This window comes from Apodemus sylvaticus, chromosome 15 (assembly GCF_947179515.1).
Source record: "Apodemus sylvaticus chromosome 15, mApoSyl1.1, whole genome shotgun sequence".
NCBI classification, from domain to species: domain Eukaryota; kingdom Metazoa; phylum Chordata; class Mammalia; order Rodentia; family Muridae; genus Apodemus; species Apodemus sylvaticus.
In genome coordinates this window covers 54095719-54116025 of record NC_067486.1, presented here as the reverse complement: position 1 = coordinate 54116025, position 20307 = coordinate 54095719, and the positions used below count along the sequence as shown (strand labels likewise).

General features: G+C 43.5%; 1 protein-coding gene across 2 annotated transcripts in view; it reads right to left on the bottom strand.

The window, feature by feature from the left end:
* The window catches only part of Plcxd2 (phosphatidylinositol specific phospholipase C X domain containing 2), a 49565-nt gene extending 44238 nt beyond the window's left edge, over positions 1-5327 (bottom strand). The window contains exons 1-2 of one of the 2 annotated variants that reach the window (XM_052158853.1): positions 5070-5327; positions 4616-4780 (exon numbers count right to left, since the gene is read on the bottom strand). In XM_052158853.1, coding sequence (XP_052014813.1) covers positions 4616-4778 — 163 coding nt within the window. In that variant the 5' untranslated portion in view covers positions 4779-4780; positions 5070-5327. Of the gene's footprint in view, positions 1-4615 lie in introns of both variants that reach the window. The other variant, XM_052158852.1, reaches the window with a different exon arrangement.
* Between the last annotated feature and the right edge of the window lie 14980 nt (positions 5328-20307).

The following is a 20307-nucleotide window of genomic DNA, read 5'->3' as shown; positions in this document are numbered from 1 at the left end:
CTCACAGATTGCTCCTAACTGGAAATGGTGGGCAGATCTGCAGAGGTGGCTCCGCATTGACGGCTTATAAGCTTTTTTGACAGTGGAGATTGATTTCCTATAGACCCGAGCATGGGGTTTTCTTAAAATACACCCAGGAGATGGTAAGGTGTAAACTAGGAGTCAGAAGAGGATCTTGCTTCATTTTACAGAACTGTGTCCTTGTTGGAACCAAAATTCATTTCTTAAAGAGACATAAAAAAAATCAAACAAAATAATCCATGCCCTTTAGACCTAAAAGGACTCAGCAAGCATTGCCAATATGTCTGTACTTTAACGAAGAACAGGGTTTTTCTTTTTTAACTCTAAATTAACCAAATGATTTTTTAATCTGAAAAAGATTATGGATTTCTTTGAACTCAGCATATTTTTAATCTGTTTCTTTTTTGAGATAGGTTCCATTCTGTAGCCTAGTCTGGCCCCAAACATACTTATATAACTGGGACTTGCTTAGAACTCACAGCAATCCTCCTGTTTCAACATCCCAAGGGCTAGGATTATAAACATGACCCGCCATGCCCAGCTCTTACTCAGTATCTTTTTTGTTTTTGTTTTGTTTTGTTTTGTTTTTTGTTTTTGGATTTGGTTTTTTAGAGACAGGGTTTCTCTGTGTAGCCCTAGCTGTCCTGGAACTCACTCTGTAGACCAGGCTTGCCTCAAACTCAGAAATCCACCTGCCTCTGCCTCCCAGAGTGCTGGGCGTGCGCCACCACCGCCTGGCTTCTTACTCAGTATCTTAATCAAGAGTAGAAATACTGCTACTTCCACACCACACAGGCAGAGACAATAGCATGATCTAAGATCCTTAAACTTAAGAAGGCTCTTCTGCATAAACCAAATGTCTTACCTTTAATAAAGAAAAAAAAAACATTGTTATAAAAAAACAAAAAAGGAAGAAAATGGCAGAGCCATAATATATAAATAGAAAAAGAATTCACTCAAAAGCAGTATTATACAGCCAAGTACCATGGTCTACACCGTAGTCTTAGCCAGCTACTTGGGTGTAGAAGGGTTTTGGTAAATTTTGGGCCAGCCTGGGCTATAGAATGAGACCCTGTTTTAAAAAAGAGAGAGAAAAGGAAGGAAGAAAAATAGTATACATCATATATAAAAAAAGAAAGACTTTCTTCTCAGAGAATGTCAATAATATCAATACTTTAAAATGTTAAAGCATCCATGAGGTCAAGATCAAAAGCCTAGACCCAGTTGGGAATGAGAATCGCTTTGAGATCCTCCTCCAAGATATTTCCATGTGTTTTCAGTGATGGTGGGGCTTAACAGGTGATGGTAACAGTTACGGAAGTAAAGTAATCCACCAGGACCCTGTGGAGAGCACACGTCCACACATGCTGTCTCCCGTCAATGCCTAGACACACACAGCAGGTGCACCCACATCTGACATAATTAACTTCATCCAGATCTCTGAGTGCCAGATCCCTCCCTCACCCTTGCCCTGACCTTTCCCTTGTCCCTGCCGCCATAGCCCCCTCCTGATGCATCTTCCTCAGCACACAAACACATGGTGCCAAAGCACTAATGCTGAATTTCAGTTTTCCGGGGCTCCAATTCATAGCAAGCCTATCTCTGCTTCTATGTATATCTATTTATCTACCATCTATTTATCTGCAATATATCTAGTGATACCTATTATCACTCGCATGCATACTATGTATACATCTATCTAGACAGCATTCCCTCTGTATCTATCGAATGCCCACACTGATATATAATTGCTCAGATGAAACTACCGAGTTCAGGCTAGCTGTGCTGCAATTGGCCTGCAATCCTGGGCACTTGAGTGGTAGACGCAAAAGAATCAGGACTCCCAGGCCAGCCAGGGCTATGTGAGACCCTGTGAGGAACAAACAAAAGAACAACAGCAGCAGCAGCAACAACAACAACAACAACAAACACCAGTGTTTACAAGTCCTTTCCCATGCTGCAGAGTATGGTCTCTGAAACCTGCTTCTCATCCAGGAACTGCCTTGACTCCTCTGTACTGCCCAAGGCCCCTCAAGGGCACCAAGGCAGTAAGTGAGTGTTTTTGTTACATAACCATACATAACATACATAACATACATAACATAAACATTAGCTCAGCCACTCAACGTATTTGTAATATTGAGAAAACAATGTAAATTCTCTGGATGACAATTTCCTTATTTCTTTTTGGGGGAGAGATTTCAAGCTCTCTATGCAGGACAGGGTGACCTTGAACTTCCAATCTTCTTGCTCGTACGCCTCACTTATGTGCTCCGCTGAGGATCTGAGTGGGGACCAAGTACTAGCCAAAGACTCTACCAAGAGAGCTACATTCCAAACACCTAATTTCCATGTCAAAAGTGAGGGTATTAATATCTATTGATTTTATGGGACGTATAAGTACTTGGGGTAATGTATGCCAGTGGGCACATCAGGGTGGAGGTCAGTAATGGATATTTACTACCAGGTGTGGCGGCCTATAGGTACAGATTGAAGTCAAGCTAGGCTAGATAGTAGAAATGCGTCTCGAAGAAAGGCTAGAATAATGTGTGTGTGTGTGTGTGTGTGTGTGAGAGAGAGAGAGAGAGAGAGAGAGAGAGAGAGAGAGAGAGAGAGAAAACAAGCACATGTGCACAATAATGCAAAGGGACAGAGGATGGACCCACTTCCTGAACTCATCCTATATATTGTAATTTCGCATTAAGGCTAGGCTGTACCTGACTGTAAGCCTTTCTCTGGGAAGTATAAAAAGTCAGACTGCAGTAATAAGACCGGAAGTGAGGGGTGGAAGGCTGGAATGTGTATTTCCTGTTCTGAGCTGACATACCTACATATGTCTCTTTCCTGGGAAAAAAAAGACATTTCATGATAGTAAATACAGCCATGTATTGGGGATCTAGGGCTCCCGTTTTCTCTTTCTGTTTATCAGGAAAATTTTGCTTCACAAAGCAGGACCAAGAAACCTCTCAGTGTCTCGGAGAGCTAATACTGAGTTCCTGGTAGGGCAATGGGTCTCAAGAATTTTTTGCTTCCTCTGGAAATCCTAGTACCTGAAATATACTGTAGGTCAAAAACAAACATTGAGATCCTTCGTAGAGTCCAAGTCAGAATTCACAGTCCAGTCCAGCTACAGTTTGAACTGTCCAAAGTACCAGGAAGGAGGAAGCCCAGCCTACCCGGACATGCCGTGAATGACAGGGCCATTTAGGACCTGCCTAAGATGCCATTCTGCTTGCAAACACGAACTACCTGCCATATCACTCAGCAAAATAATTCCATCGAAGAGCCCAAAGGCAAATGACTCACGTTAGAAGTGTCCCGTGCATCGTTTGGCAATGACTCCATAGGCATCAATTAAACATGGAAAAGACATGCTCTAAAGCATGGCCATCTGTCATTTACCAGGGAACTGTAGTTAAGGGCCAGGAAAACAGAAGGGAGTTGTAGCTGTAACAAAATTTTCCAACCTTTCCCTTGTTTAACAGCAGTCAGGGCCTGTGAGGACAGTGAACCTGGAAAAACTCCAAAAGAGGTGAGCAAGGAAAAAACAAAACAAAAACAACAAAAAAAAAACCCTCTCTTTCTCTTCTCATGCATAGAAAGCAGACGGAGGTGACTTGAGGTCATCTTTTAAGGCAGAAAGAGAAAAAAAAAAAAGCAGGAAAGTCCAGGGAATGCTTGTGAGTTCGTCTGATAGTCTAAACTTTAACTGCTACGTTCCCAAGCAAGAGAGAGAAATGGTCCACTGCTTGTTCCCCGAGTGCTTCTAAGTACCAGCATCGTAGAATTTCACCCACCTCACCAAGCTGAGCTCAGGGTGGTCTAAACATCCTTCCCAAGATAGCTATGTTTAGCAACCCTTTCTGTGGAAAGATTAACTGTCTGAGAGTACTGTCAACCTTTGAAACCTCTGGCTGGGGAATGCAGCAGGAGCAGAGATGCTTCTCAAGGCTACAGGTCTGCATCAGCCAGGCAGACACCTGTGTATATATAGACGAAGCTTCAAACACTGTCACTTCATCACACCTAATGACTGCCTGTGAGGACAGATTGCATCCTCTATTTCTGGCGTTTCCAACAACAAAACTATGTGTCGTTATACCCAGCCTGGAATCTGAACCTATTTTCTGATTTTTGTTTTCAAACAAGGTCAGATAAATGAGAAAAGAAATATTCTTTTCAGCTTTAATTTTGATCCAGAGATAAGATTGTTAAGGACTTTCTACCCATTATCCTTCATCTCTCTCCCTTTCCCTTAAATGATTCAAGTAAGTGAGCCCTTCACATACCCAGGCCTCAGTATCAAGATGGTTAACATTCTTAGATCGAGGTTGTATGGTATAAACAAAATAAAAAAACAACAAAACAACAGTGCAGTGATTCCATCCTCCCGACTGTCCCTTTGCTAGTGATGCAGTCTGCTTGACTCTCTACAGCAGCTCCCTTCCTGTTAAGTTTTTTTTTTTTTTAAATTTGGAAATAAAAGAGATCCCTACAATTGTTTTTCAATACAACAGAAAACAACCCACCCCATTAGCAAACACTAAAATGGCAGAATTAAACACAGTGCGAACAAGTAGTTATAGACGAATACCTGGGATTGCCAGATTGGAAAGGGGAACGTTGTGGAGGTGAGGGGGGAGCGAGGCCATCCAGTCGGCATTGCAGACCTCCGAGGCTGTCTTTGTCCCGCTGGGATTGGGAGAGCAGATGGTGCCCATCCTGAGTTTCCTTCTGGCCTTTCTAAATGCAAGCATCCCTGTTGTCCACGAATTAAAACAGGCTCAGCCTAGTGCCACTCACTCTGTGGTCATCACTGCTCGGGGCTCTCTAAACATTTCAGAGCACATGGGTCACGCCAGTCTTTTCAAGATTCTTTTCTAGCTGGGAGATGGGTCAAATAGGTGCTTCCCTGCCTGCTGCGCCCGCAGTCCCCACCCTCTCCGCCTTGCCTCTGAGATCCACTCCTTTAATCTTCTCAGTCCCTGCTCAGTTAAACTTCTTAGTTCCCCTCTGGAGACGGGGGAGGCAGGCCCGAAGATACAAACCTTACTGAAACCCACAGCATCCAGGAACAGCCACACCCGGAGCTACTCACAAGACAGGTGCCCACAGGGCATAGAGACGTGCCAGCGGGCTGCACACACGTGCGCGCCCGGGTTGCACCATCTCTTGTTCATGGGTGCTTCCGAGGGTGTCCCCGGGCTGGTACACAGGCTGGGCCTGCCTGCACCCCCGCCCCCTGGCTTGTCTGCCCACTGCCCAGTGCTTTTCTAAAGGGCTCTCAGAAGAGTAACCGGCGGCCCCGGGACTCTGGCGGCCCCGCCCCGCACTGCCGGGCAGATTTGCCAGACTAGGCGAGCTGTGATTGGTCGCTGGAGAGGCTCGCTTTGATTGGACAACGCTCTGGGGACACGCCCCTACAACTCTCTCCCACGCCTCTCCTGCTGATTAGCTCCTCCCCGCTCCACTCCAGCCGGCTCGCGGGTGGGCAGGTCGCGCTGTGGCCTGCTGCTCCCGAAGGGGAAATGTGCACGGTGGCCGTCTGTCTTCAGATTGATCTTTTCACATAGATCTTTGACACGACCACAAATGTTTCTCCTCTATCTCTCCGCCTTACACTCACTGCGGTGAAAATTACCCACAAAGCGCCACATTTTCTGCAAACCACGGAAGCAGCACAAACAGGAGAACTAGAGAGGCCAGAGAAAGGTGCTGCGGCTCATATTTAGATGGCAACGTCCAAGCCTGTTTGTGTTTGAAACATTGCAAAGTGACAGTTCTCCTACACAGCCCGCTGAAGCTGGTCACTGGCATTATTTCCACATCCCAGAGGAGAAGATAACGGTGCTTCACATTAGGGTTGCCGTTGTTTGAAACCTTTTGAATTATTTGTCTCTTCTGCTCTTCATCGGATTACCACAAGGCACAGAGGGTTGCTTATACACTTCCTCTTAAATGGATGAAACAAGCCTGAGGCAGGTCACATGGTGGCAGCCTTTGCAAAGTTCATTTTGAAATGAGGTTCCCTAACTTGATCTGTAGAACACAGACCCATTTCTCTGCTTACTGAACTGCTTCCACTTCAAATAGTACTCAAATATAGTACAGAGTTTTATAATCCGACATAATTAGTTAACATTTTTAATTAGATTTATGTACTTCTTGGGTTTTATCTGTGAGAGCACGCATGCGCGGCAGATTGTGCTGGTTCGCTCCTTCCATGAGGCAGATCCCAGGCCTCAGATCGTCAAGTTTGGCAGCAAGCACTTTTACCTACAGAGCCACCTCCATGACCTGACCTGAATACTTTGCAGACCAAAAAACAAACAAACAAACAAACAAAACCAAAAAAAATTTAAAAACAATACTATTTTGGCAAACAGGCAAATTTATTTTAAACTTTTAAAATTTAGATAGCCTTTTATAGCAAAAAGGACCCTAGAGACACAGGAGGGCCTTAGAAGGAAAGAAAACAGTGGCCAGAACTCTTAGAACACCTTAAGTTCACAAACAGAACCTTAAGCCAGCTGCCATTCAATCACCAGATGACCTCCATTTCCTCCCTGTACCCAAGGCTACCTGTCTTAGTTAGGGTTTCCATTGCTATAAAAAGACACAAAGACCAAGGCAACTCTCATAAAAGACAACATTTAATCGGGGTTGGTTACCGGTTCTGAGGTTCATTACATTACCTCGTAGCAGGAAGCATGGCAGTGTCCAGGCAGGCATGGCCCTGCAGGAGCTGAGAGTTCTAAGGGTTGTTCTATGTGTGCAAACAGGTGAAGACTGGAAAAACCAGCCCCCATAGTGACACACTTCATCTAACAAGGTCACACCTACTCCAACAAGGCTACACCTCCTAATAGTGTCACTCCCTGGGCCAACCATATTCAAACCGCCACATTCCACTTTCTGGCCCCCAATGTCTTGTTAAAACACATGAGTCTACGGGGGCCCAGCTGGCCTTAGTACAATGAAAAATACATTTAGTTCAACTTCAAAAATCCCCATAATCTAAAGTAGTCTCGACAATGCTAAAAGTCCAAAGCTCAAAGTCTCTTCCAAGATTCATCCAATCACTTAACTGTAATCTTTATTGACTGCAACAAATTTCTTTCTCCTGGGCTGGTTCCACTCCCTGCTAGCAGCCTACCTCAGCAGATATCACACAACTCTGGCATCTCAAACATCTTGGGACCTCCAGGGTAACTTCAGTGTTACAGTTTCTTGTTTCAAAATCTGGGATCTCCACATGACCTTCTGGGATCCTCCAAAGGGCTGGCGCCACTTCTCCAGTTCTGCCCTCCGTAGCATTCTAAGCTCAGGTTGATCCACTCCCCTGCCTCTGCTTATCTAGGTGATCATCCCATGGTACTGGCATTTCCAACACACTGGTGTCTTCCGCTGCAACTAGGCTTCACCAATAGGCTCTCTTCATGGGGCCAAGCCTCAACTCCTTTGCATGACCCCTTCAGTCCTGGGCCATCAACTGCTACTGAGGCTGCACCTTCACCAATTGCCTTCTCTGAACTCTCACAGTGCCAAGCCTCAGCTACTCTCCATGACCCTTTCAGGCCTTCAGAACCAGCACCACCTGGGTGACTCTTACACATTACCAAGTCCAGCTGCAGCTCAAGGTACAATCTTGGCAGTTTCTGAAACAAAGCTTCGTGTTCTCAGAAAACACTTCCTAGAAGATTTCACCTTAGTGATGTAGGTCTCCTTTAATTTCCTACTTCCAGCTAACCAGCATCAATTGTCCCAGTAGCCCCTTCTATTCTTGACTCTTAGAGCCAGAGCCACATGGACACAGCTGCCAATTTCTGGACTTCCAGGAACATGGCCCCCTGGTTCTATTACATTATCACCAGCTTTCTGTTTTCCAACTCCTTCACTGCCTAAGCTTGGCTGTCCTGGAACTTGCTCTGTAGATTGACCTTGAACTCAGAGATCTACATGCCTGTCTCCTGAATGCTGGCATGAAAGACATATACCACCATCCCTGGACATAAACTTTTCTTTACCTGGAACTTGCTCTGTACCAGGCTGGCCCTGAGACTAGCGATCTCCTTGCCTCTGCCTCCTGATATTAAAGGTGTGGACCAGCCTGGGCCTGTTCTTTTCACAGCCACTATGCCTCAAGCTTTGGGTCAAAAGCTTTTGTTTTTCCTTGCTAGACTGTAGTTCATTGCAGATTAAAAGTCCAAAGAAAAAAAATAACCAAGTAATAATAAAGCCTAACAGGATATAACTATTCCTTGTTCAACACTAAATGGATCTACAATAAGCTTAGCTGGATGGGGTCTTGCCTCAAAGTCACCACTCCCTTAATCTGACTATTCCCTGAACACAGGACTCAGCTCCATTATGCTTCCTGGAGCCCCTTCAATATTTAAACCATACATTTTGTATTTTTCCTTTCTCAGCTTGCTCCTTTCCATCCAAATGTTCCTCATAACAGTGAACTTTAATAACCACACAACAGAATTTATACCAGGCTGTTTGAGATTTCTTTTGTTAATGGAATTAATTTAAATTTCTTCACTTTAGCTTCATGCAGACTTTTCAGACAAGAGCAAAAAGTACCCAGATTCTCCACCAAAATATCACAAAAATAGTCTCAGGGCCACATTCTAACATTCCTTTCCTTTGAATTTTTCTGAGCCAGGCTGCCACAGTTCAAATCACCCTCAGCAACAATGTATTCTATATTCCTACAAGGATGGCCTATTAGGTCCCACTTAAAGCATCCTATTGCTTTCCAAAACCCCAAATCAACATTCTTCCAAACAAAAACATGGTCTGGCATTATCACAGCAATACCCCAGGCTCTGGTACCAAGTTCTCCCTCAGTTAGGGTTTTCAATCCTGTAAAGAGATACTAAGACCGAGGCAACTCTTATAAAGAACAACATTTAATTGGGGCTGGCTTAGTGCTTCTGAGGTTTGGTCCATTATTCTAATAGTAGGAAGCAGAGCAGTATCCAGGCAGGCAGGGGTCCTGGAGGAGCTGAGAGTTCTACATCTCTTTCTGAAGGAAGACAACAGAAGCATGGCAAGACAACCCCCATAGTGACACACTTCCTCCAACAAGGCCACACCTCCTAATAGTATCACTTCTTGGGCCAAGCCTATCCAAGCCACCATACTACCTTTCCTCAGCTGAAGCTCTTGGAGGCACATTCCTGCCTTTTGACATCCACGGCTCAGATTTTTGGCTATTTTTAATATTCATTAAACACAGCTTCAGTGCATAAAATTACTAAACCTCCATCGAGTGTTGTTTGACAGCTCATTAAAAGGAAGTATATAATATTTCTCTTGTATCTTCTGGTGCTTAAAGAGCATTGAAGTATATACTGTTCTTTTAACGATACCACAAGGTACTATCAAATTCTCACCTAGCTGTTTGACTCAAAAAAAAAAAAAAAAAAACAAAAAAACAAAAACAAAAAAAAAAAAAAAACAAAAAAACAAAAAAAACCCCAAAAACCCAAAAAACAAAAACAAAAACCTCCCATAAGACAAAAGTCCCTCCGTGGATCAATATCTCAAGATTTGTTTTGGAAATTCCACCTTTCTGGTCTTCCTTTGACTATATAGGTATATATTTAATTCCCAGAGGTAAACCATTTCATGTTAGATAAAACAAACAAAACGTGCTCTGTAAACTCAGCTGTGGTGAAATGCCCTTTGAAACATCTTTTCTCCTGTAGATTTTTGAAGCAACAGTGTTAACAAAGAGTGGATAAGTTCTTTTCAGAAACCCTCCTTATAAGTAGGGATCCTTGATTTACGTTGCAGAAAAAAAGCTTCAGGACAAGTCATTATACAGCAAAGCTGGAATTTTGTAAGAAGATCTGAATAGGGCCCACATGCAGCTCAGTTGGAAGCATGCTTGCTTAGCATAGAGCGGGTCTTGAGTTCCAATCGTAGCACGTCATAAATGAAACATGGCGGTGCACGTCTATGATCCTGGCACTCCAGAGGAGGAAGAAAGATGACTTTGTTTATGATCTCATGACGACCTTATGAACTTGCCAGATACCCTCAATATAAGCCTTAGGTACATAGTGAATTTGAGGATACCCCAGGTTACAGGAGAGTCTCTTCCTTTCTCTCTCTCTGTCATGCTCTGTCTGTCTCTCTCCTCTCAAATATTTAACTATAGATTTAAACATCAACATTAAGATCATGCATGTAATCTAAGAACTTGGGTGACTAAGAAAGGATTATACCAAATTGGAATCCAGTCTAGTCTGCATTAAGTTCCTATGTCAAAGAACAAAACAAGGTGAGAAGGAGAGAGATAAAAGCATTTAGAAAGACAGTTGTATGTAGCCAAAAGTGAGCGTGGGTTTCTCAAGAATGAGAGCCTCTTCAAGACAAGGGCCCCATTACATAGCCTAGGCTGGCCTTCAGCTTTTGGCACTTTCCCTGCCTCAGCCTCCTGACTGAATCAAAAGATGAGTTAGTATATCTACTGACTCCTGGTGGCCTTTGAAGTTATGCTACCCGAAAGGTTTTAAAGATCAAGCAAAATTGATTTGGTGTTGTCTTTGTTAGGGTCACTACTGCTGTGATGAAATGCCACAACCCAAAAGTGAGTTGGGGAGGAAAAGGATGATTTGCCTTATGTTCTCTTGTCACAGAAACTCAAGGAAGCCTGGAACCTGGAGGCAAGAACTGGTAGAGGCGCCATGCTCCTCCTCTTCCTCCTCCTCCTCCTCCTCCTCCTCCTCCTCCTCCTCCTCCTCCTCCTTCCTCCTCCTTCCTCCTCCTTCCTCCTCCTTCCTCCTCCTTCCTCCTCTTCTTCCCCTTCCACTTCCCCTTCCTCTCCTCCTCCTCCTTCTTAAAGATTTATTTATTTATTTCATGTATGTGAGCACACTGTTGCTGTCTTCAGATATATCAGAAGAGGGCATCAGATCTCTTTACAGATGGTTGTGAGCCACCACGTGGTTGCTGGGAATTGAACTCAGGACCTCTGGAAGAGCAGTCAGTGCTCTTAACCAGATGAGCCATCTCTCCAGCCCCAGGCAGGGTTCTTCTTAATAGTTTGATCCTCATGGCTTGCTCATCCTGCTTTCATATAGAACCTATAGCCACCGGTTCAGGGGTGGCACCACCCATAATGGCCTGCACCCTCCCCTACGGGCTTGCCTACAACCCAGTCACATGGGGCACTTTCTTCATTGCATTTCCCTCCTTTCAAATGATGCAAGCTGGTGTCAAGTTGACATAAAACTCTCCAGCATGTGTGTCCTTATTTTCACTTTTCTGTTTCGTTTTGTTTGTTTTGTATGTGTATGTGTATGTGTATGTGTATTTGATTGTATATAGGCACCGTTGGGTAAACAGGCATAAGTGCCATGCAGACCTGAGACCTAACAGTGGTGTCCTCTTCAGTTACTCTCCGCTTTATTCATTGAGTTGGGACATCTTACAGGACCCGCTGCTCACCAATTCCAGCTGTCTAGCTAGTCATCTTAAGGAGCCTTTGTCTCTGCCTTCTTAATGCTGGGACTATAGGTGGAGACCTTGTCTCCTTGGCTATGTGAATTCTAGAGATCTGAAGTACGTTCCTCATACATTCTGAGGAAGAGACTTAACCACTGAGATATCTATCATACCCACCCTTCTGTAAGGAAGAGGTTTACCACTTGTAGATAAGGCTATCTCAGAATTTACTAGGTAGCCTAGGCTGGCCTTGAATTCAAGATAGTAGTCTTCCTGCTGCAGCCACTCAAGTGTTGAGCTCACACTCAATAACTACCAAACCTAGCTATGAGTTTTTGGGAAATTAATGATTCTTATAATGTGGTTTCTGATAAAATTAAAACATAGGTTATAAAGGTCAAAGGAATCTTCACTATGCATAAGGAAGTTGTCTTAGTGTCATATCCTATTACTGTGATAAAATACCCTAAGTTTTTTTTAAAGGGTATTTAGCAATTTAGGAGAATAGGGTTTTTGTTGTTGTTGTTGTTGTTTTTTGTTTTTTCCTAACAATTCCAGGTTACATTCCATTATATTATAGCAGGGAACTATACATGAACTAGAGAGAACTGGTCACATTATATCTATAGTCAAAAGCAGAGAGCAAAGAATTAATTAATGCAAACATATTAGTATTCAGCTTGCTTTCTACTCAAACACAGTTCAGAATTCCCTTCCTAGGGAATGGTTTCACCTACAATGGTGACACCTACCTTACTTACCATAACCAACATAACCTCCAAAGGCTAGGCCGATAAACCAACCTAATCAAGACAGTTCCTCTCTGAGACTCCTTTCCCAGCTCACTCTAAATGGTGTCAAATTAACAATTAAAACTATCCACTCCAGAAATCAACATACTGTTTTGATTCTAAACATGCTTCAAATCTTGTTACTGTATGTAGGGTCACAGCCTGTGCCTTCACAAGCCAAGTTCAGCCCCTGTTCTTGATAAACTAATTAAACAAGTCAAAATAATAATGAAAGGTAAAAGAAGATTTATTCAGTGAGGCCATATACATTGGAAGATGCTAAACGGGATCGAGTGATACCTCCTCACCCCCGCTACGTCCATCTTCAGGGTCCTCATGAGAGGATAAGGTGTAAATTGACGGTAAGAAATATACACTACTAAGCAGTACAGATGAGCTCTGTGCTCTGACTCTTCCGAATTGTCTCAGCCCCAAATTTCTCCTGCAAGGTCATCTGGCAAATTGTATATCTTTCTCCAGAGATGAAAATTATATTTCTTGGGATGCATTGCTTCAATAGCCTGCTAGCCAAAGAGAGAGGCACAGGTATCTCTAGACTGTAATTATTCCCGCCAGGCAGGCTGGTTACAATCCTGATTGTGTTGAAGCTTTTCCCTTTTTCTTCCCTCCACTCCCTCCTTTGTCTTTTATTTTATTTTCTTGTCTTTCCCCTCTCCCTCCCTGCCCTCCTTCCTTCCTTCCTTTTTCTCTTTCTTTCTAGAAAGGGTCACAAAGAGCCAAGTACACTCTGGAATTTACTATGCTCTTGGTTCCCCAGGGTCAAACACACAAGTCTCACAGGTATGGGCTGCCGCATCCAGGTTGCGAAGCGTGTTTGATTATCCTGAGCCAGCAGGAATAAGGGCCCTGAATGGTGAGGTGTTGTGTGGGAGAGGCAGGGATGGGGACAAATAAGAAATAGCAATAGCCTAGGGGAAACAGTCAGGTCCCCAGAAGCTTGATGACAATGAGATGTGCTATCGCCCTCTTCAGACAGGTCTTGCCAAATCCATTCCTAGACAAGGGCACAGAAGTAAAGTTCCCTTTGTCCTTTCAGAAGCGCCTCTGAGGAAGTCTTGGGTTGGTCTGGCTCCCCATACTTGGTTCCCAGTAACAAGCATTGGAAGCATACTCTGTCCCTCCCAGGTTCCTGTACTTTGCTATTTTCTTCTATCCTGCCTCAGAAGGAGTGTTAAGGAAGCACCAATGATCCCCACATGTGGATTATGCCTGTAAACCCAGCACTTGGGTGGCTGAGTCAGTAGGACCTTGAAGGCCGATGCAGGCTAGATAGTGAGTCTCAGACCAGGAAGGACTACCATGCGAGAGACTGTTTCTCAACAGCGATGACAGCGAAAACTAGACTGCAGATGTGCAAACTTAACTTTTAGATTAAAAAGCTAGTATTCGGAAGCTGAGTAGTTAATGTTTTCGTGATTCTATGTTGTCACAGTTGTCTAGGGGACAGGAGGAAAGTAGGAAAAACTAAAGTGAAAGTACGTTAACGCTAGTGAATGATTACAGCTAACTGGGTTGCTTACTATGTCCAAATCATCCTGCATATTTCAGGAATAGAAAGAAAGCTAAATAACCCCCAGATAGTGTCTAATCAGTAGAAAGAAAGAAAGAAAGAAAAGAAAACGAGAGAGAAAGAGAGAGAGACAGAGACAGAGAGACACAGAGAGACAGAGAGACACAGAGAGAAAGAAAACATAAAAAGGGTGCATTGTTTGACTTTTGAGGACCCAGTAAAGAGGATATAGACTGAGAGGAGGGAAGGGCCAAAGGTCACAGGAGGCGTTCAAGGAAAAAGTGAGGTTCTGAGAAGGGCTGCTCCTGGACTGTGGGAGTGGAGTGGATAGAAAGGCAGGTGCACTGGAGAAACACAGGCAAAGCTAGGACAATGAGTTTAGGAGAGAGAAGAAAGTCACCCTGGAACAGCACGTGAGAACACATGGACACACAACTCTAGGATCTTCAATTAAAATCCACGATGGCCTAAGGAACTCAGACTTTCGCTGCTGCTTTGTCTCTTGGAGGCTGAATACCTCCCAGTTCCTTGGGAGCACAGCCATGTCACCAAGTCTCTCCACCAGTACACAGAGAGCTCCCCACGCTGTGTTACCTATCATTAGCATAAGTCAGGTGAAGCTTGTTTACCACCAAAGTGCATTAAAGAGTTCTTGGGTTGAAAGAAACTATTGTGAGTTTTTAGAACAAAGGGAAATATAATGGAAAAACAGAAAATCATTTAAGGAAATGAGTGAAATCGACAATCTAAGCAAAAACTAAGTGGGAGAGCCTGGCAGCAGACACACAGGCTTCCTTAACTCCGCTGCTTGCCCACACATTCCTTCCAAGAACCTATAATTCTAGGACCTGGGTGGGCAGCCGGACAACCTCTTGAATTATGTTTCATTACTTCAAAGCACTGTCAAACTTTTATAGGCCTAACCTGTTCCTACCCTACAGATTCCACCTACCACTTTCATGCTCTGAAATGGTCTCTTTTCAGACTTGAGTAAGGAACATAATAGTCTTGAGAAGGTGACTAGAGCATTTGACCCCTCCGTAAAGTTTACACTGTATTTTAAAATATCTATATATGGAAGCCAGTGCGTTTGTTTTGTTTGAATTCAGGCTATAAATGATGCATGAGATTTCCAGGGCAGCTGCCTAAATGGCGAGCCATTCTATTCGGCTAAGTCTGCTTGGCAGGATACCTAGCCTGAGTTTTACATAACTGGAAGCATTCAAAGATTCTTAGAGAAAATATACTGTCTTAGTGGTGTGGGGGTTGTCTTTAGCTTCTGGGAATAAGATACCATATCTTACCGAGGCTTTGTGCTAGGATGGAAGAAAGTGCAGATCTCAAACAGAATCAGGGTCCCGGCATGTCTAGTCCAGAGTATTGCTTGCAATGAATGAGGCTATGAGGCTATGTGATGCTTTGAGTTCTACTGTGGTCTCTCTCTCTCTCTCTCTCTCTCTCTCTCTCTCTCTCTCTCTCTCTGTGTGTGTGTGTGTGTGTGTGTGTGTGTGTGTCTCTCTGTGTGTCTGTCTGTCTTGGTGCCACTGTTTCTCTGTGTGTGTCTCTCAGTCAGTCAATCTGTCTGTCTGTCTGTTTCTTTCTCCCTCCTTCCCTCCCTCCCTCCCTCTCTCCCTCCCCCTCCTTTCCTTCTCTCCCTCCTTCCCTCCCTCCCTTCTTCCCTCTCCACTACCTCCCCCTTCATATGCATCTTCCCCCTGTGAAGATAGACTGACTGGCTGAGGAGAGGGTAAGATACTGCGGTGAGGGGCCAGGATGCAAAGGATAGAATGTAATATCAACTTTATTTTTATTTTTTCATGTCACCTCAGCAAAGTTTCTTCCAAGTCATTTCCAAATTTCTCTAGTTCAAAGACACAGCAAAAGCTGCTGCATAATAGGGACCTGAGTCTCCAACAGGAGTAGTGCTGGGGACACACAGGCAGCAGCATTACCTCTGGGGAGAATGCCAGCACTGTAGCAGCTGTGGGCCTTCAGGAGCAGACGAGAAAGCACAGAGATATAGCATCTCGGGAACACACGTGCCTGACCACGAGGCCAAGGAGCAGTCTTTGGTCCACTTATTTTGCTATCAGGTTTCGAACCAAAATTGATGTTTGGCTGTTACAGTGACTCAGCCCTAGATTGCACCAGGGGCTGGCTCTACACTGGAGAAACTGGGTAAGACAGCAGTGTCTTAGGCAGGAAATAGTCATAGGCTCTTTCCACATGCCCCACCACCCCCAGGCTGGTGTTTGTAGTCCACCATGGTGACCTCAGAGTGAGACAAGTGTGCCAGAGGCCGGCTCCATTTGTAAGCTCGGTATCTAATCAGAGCCCTTGAGCTTTTGTGTTTTTCAAATGTGTCTGGCACAAGTTTTTGTTTTATAGAGAATTTGTTCTAGCAATTACACAGTGTTACTATAGAATATTCTAAAGGGGATTGTCCCAAATTGATGTTTATAATGTTTGTTTTCATATCATGTCTTCCTCCTATCCTGTCTTATTCCTGCATCAAGATCCACCCAATACCTCATGCTTGAAAGCCCTTAGCGCTTAGGCAAAAGCTGTGATTTCAGATGCTAGGGAGCCACCTGCTGGTACTGAAGCCTCATTTCACGTAGAGATTGCCAAACAGTTTCCAAATACCCCTTCAGCACCAGGAGCCAGCACCAGGAGCCCCCACCAGGAGCCAGCACCAGGAGCCAGCACCAGGAGCCAGCACCAGAGAGATACTTCCTGTGGTTCCTGGCTCAATGCCAGCCTGTTCAGATTCCCCCTGGGGCGTGACACTTCCCATCCTCTAAGTAAACTTTCCTGGGGATCTTTATGTCCTAAATATTCGAGACTATGTCTGTGAAAAACCAAACAAATTCTTACTCGGAAAAAACAAAACAAAAAACAAAGGTAGAAAGAGCGAGCGAGCAATTAGTATCCAGTCAAAAGCAGCAGAGTTCAGCTTCCTTCAGTGAGACACGCTTACGTTTTTGTTAATTATTTATTCCACCAGACACTTCCTTCCTCCTAGTCATTCTTTCTCTTAGCATTTGCCACTCAGCCCCATTGCATTTCGGTGGAACACTTGTCCAGGTCTTACCCCTAACCTAGAGCAGGTGAGAGGTGCAAAGGCAGCTTCCCCAGGACAGAATGGCTGTGTCCACTCTTGGTGTTGTTTTTGCTTTCACGTGTCTGTTTGGGGCATGGCGTGCGCCACAGTGCGCATGCGGAGGACAGAGGATGACTTGTTGGAGCCGGTTCTCTCCTTCTACTGTGTGATTTCTGAGGATAGAACTCAAGTTCCCCGAACCCACATGTGGTAGCTCACAATCGCCTTTAACTCCAGCACCAGGATATCTAACACCTGCTTCTTACACAGAGGGACAGAGATACACATAAATAAAATAAATATTTAAAAACTAGTAAGTACATTTTATACCAAAGCAGCAATGGCAAACAAAAGTTTCATTTCAGCACACTAGAGTATAGATACATGTTAAGTAGTTATCTCCTATTTATTAACTTCTTTATTTATTTAAGATTGGTTCTCATGTATCCCAGTCTGGCCTCAATACATAGCTGAGAATCACTTTAAACTTCTTATCCTGCTCCCAGTTTCCACGGGGTGGGATTAAAGGGGTATACCAGTTTGTGAGGTGCAGGAGACTGAATCCAGGCTTCATGCACACTACACAAGCACTCTATTAACATTCCCACTCATGGCACTTTAAGCATTTATTGCATAAATAAGTAATGGTAAAGCCCTGGACCCAAGAGTTCAGGTGATAGAAAGAGGTCTTGTGGTGGTTTAAATAAGAATGGCCTTCATAGGCTCATATATTTGAATGTTTAGCCATCAGCTAGTGCCACTATTTGAGAAGGATTATAAGGTCTTGCTTTCTTGCATGAAGTGTGTTACTTGGTGTGGACTTTGTGTTTTCAAAGCCCAACCCAGGCTTTCTCTGCCTGCCGGTGGGTCAGGATTGACGAGTCCAGCATGGCCTTGATGGGGACAGAATGACATGATTCCTGCCCCTGGGACAGGGCCAGTGGTGTGGTCTTCCATGAGTGTCGATGGCTGCTGTGGGCATAAGGTTTGTTTGTACAATAATGTATATATCTTTACATTTTTTTCATCAAGGAATGGTCTCCCTGTTAATGTTAATGATTTCATAATCAAAGTCCAGAATCAGACAGTATGAGTCCAGGAGATGAAGGTGTGGTGAATGTCTCAGCAAAATGGTAAATGCTGGGACCTTTAGGACAGCCCTTAAGGCTGTGGAAAAGAAATCTAAAAACATGAGTTAGAAAATATATAATTTTTCAACTATGCAAAATATAAGGATGCAATATGAATTATGAGGGGCTTCACAATCTAAAGGAACAGAAGCAGCTACACTTAGAGCAAGCTTGTCAAAAAGATACAAAGGCAGGAAGATTCCTGAGTTCAAGGTCAGCCTGGGCCACAGCAAGTTCAGGCCCAGGATTGGTAGGAATGGTAATTTGAGAACTGGGTCCACCCAGCTACTTTGTCTGTGTTTAGTAGAAGCAGGAAGATCTCTGAATTCTTTTTTTTTAATTTTTTAAAATTTTAAAAAATTTTTTAAATTTTCTATATTCTTTGTTTACATTCCAAAAGCTTTCCCCTTTCCCAGTTCCCCCCTCCCCATATGTCCCATAAGTCCTCTTCTCTACATCCATTCTCCTATCTTTCCCCCTCCATTTTCTCTGTCCTGGTACTCCCCTACAATGCTGGATCAAGCCTTTCCAGGATTAGGGCCCTCTTCTTCCTTCTTCATGGGAATCCTTTGATATGCTAATTGTATCTTCAGTATTCAGAGCTTCAGGGCTAATTAATATCCATTTATCAATGATTGCATTCCATGTGTATTCTTTTGTGATTGCGTTACTTCGCTTAGGATGATATTTTCCAGTTCCATCCATTTGCCTAAAAAATTCGTGAATTCATTGTTTTTAATTGCTGAGTAGTATTCCATTGTGTATATATACCACATTTTCTGTATCCATTCCTCTACTGAGGGATATCTGGGTTCTTTCCAGCTTCTGGCTATTATAAATAAGGCTGCTATGAACATAGTGGAGCATGTGTCCTTATTGCATGCTGGGGAATCCTCTGGGTATATGCCCAGGAGTGGTATAGCAGGGTCCTCCGGAAGTGTCATGCCCAGTTTTCTTAGGAACCGCCAGACTGATTTCCATAGTGGTTGTACCATCTTACAATCCCACCAGCAGTGAAGGAGTGTTCCTCTTTCTCCACATCCTCCCCAACACCTGCTGTCTCCTGAGTTTTTAATCTTAGCCATTCTGACTGGTGTGAGGTGAAATCTCAGGGTTGTTTTCATTTGCATATCCCTAATGGCTAATGATGTTGAGCATTTCTTAAGGTGCTTCTCTGCCATCCGAATTTCTTCAGGTGAAAATTCTTTGTTTAGGTCTGTACCCCATTTTTTAATAAGATTATTTGGTTCCCTGGGGTCTAACTTCTTGAGTTCTTTGTATATATTAGATATTAGCCTTCTATCTGATGTAGGGTTGGTGAAGATCTTTTCCCAATTTGTTGGTTGCTGTTTTGTCCTTTTGATGATGTCCTTTGCCTTACAGAAACTTTGTAATTTTATGAGATCCCATTTGTCAATTCTTGATCTTAGAGCATAAGCTATTGGTGTTCTGTTCAGGAACTTTCCCCCTGTGCCTATGTCCTCAAGGGTTTTCCCCAGTTTCTTTTCTATTAGTTTCAGTGTGTCTGGTTTTATGTGGAGGTCCTTGATCCACTTAGAGTTGAGCTCAGTACAAGGAGATAAGAATGGATCAATTTGCATTCTCCTGCATGCTGACCTCCAATTGAACCAGCACCATTTGTTGAAAAGGCTATCTTTTTTCCACTGGATGTTTTCAGCTCCTTTGTCGAAGATCAAGTGACCATAGGTGTGTGGATTCATTTCTGGGTCTTCAATTCTATTCCATTGGTCTACTTGCCTGTTCCTGTGCCAATATCATGCAGTTTTTAACACCATTGCTCTGTAGTATTGCTTGACGCCTGGGATACTAATTCCCCCAGAAGTTCTTTCACTATTGAGAATAGTTTTAGCTATCCTGGGTTTCTTATTATTCCAGATAAATTTGAGAATTGCTTTTTGAACTCTGTGAAAAACTGGGTTGGGATTTTGATGGGGATTGCATTGAATCTGTAGATTGCTTTTGGCAAGATGGCCATTTTATCTATATTAATCCTGTCAATCCACAAGCATGGAAGATTTTTTCATTTTCTGAGGTCTTCTTTGATTTCCTTCTTCAGAGACCTGAAGTTCTTGTCGTATAGATCTTTCACTTGTTTGGTTAGAGTCACACTAAGATACTTTATATTGTTTGTGGCTATTGTGAAGGGTGTCATTTCCCTAACTTCTTTCTCAGCCTGCTTATCCTTTGAGTATAGGAAGGCAAGTGATTTGCTTGAGTTGATTTTATAACCATCCACTTTGCTGAAGT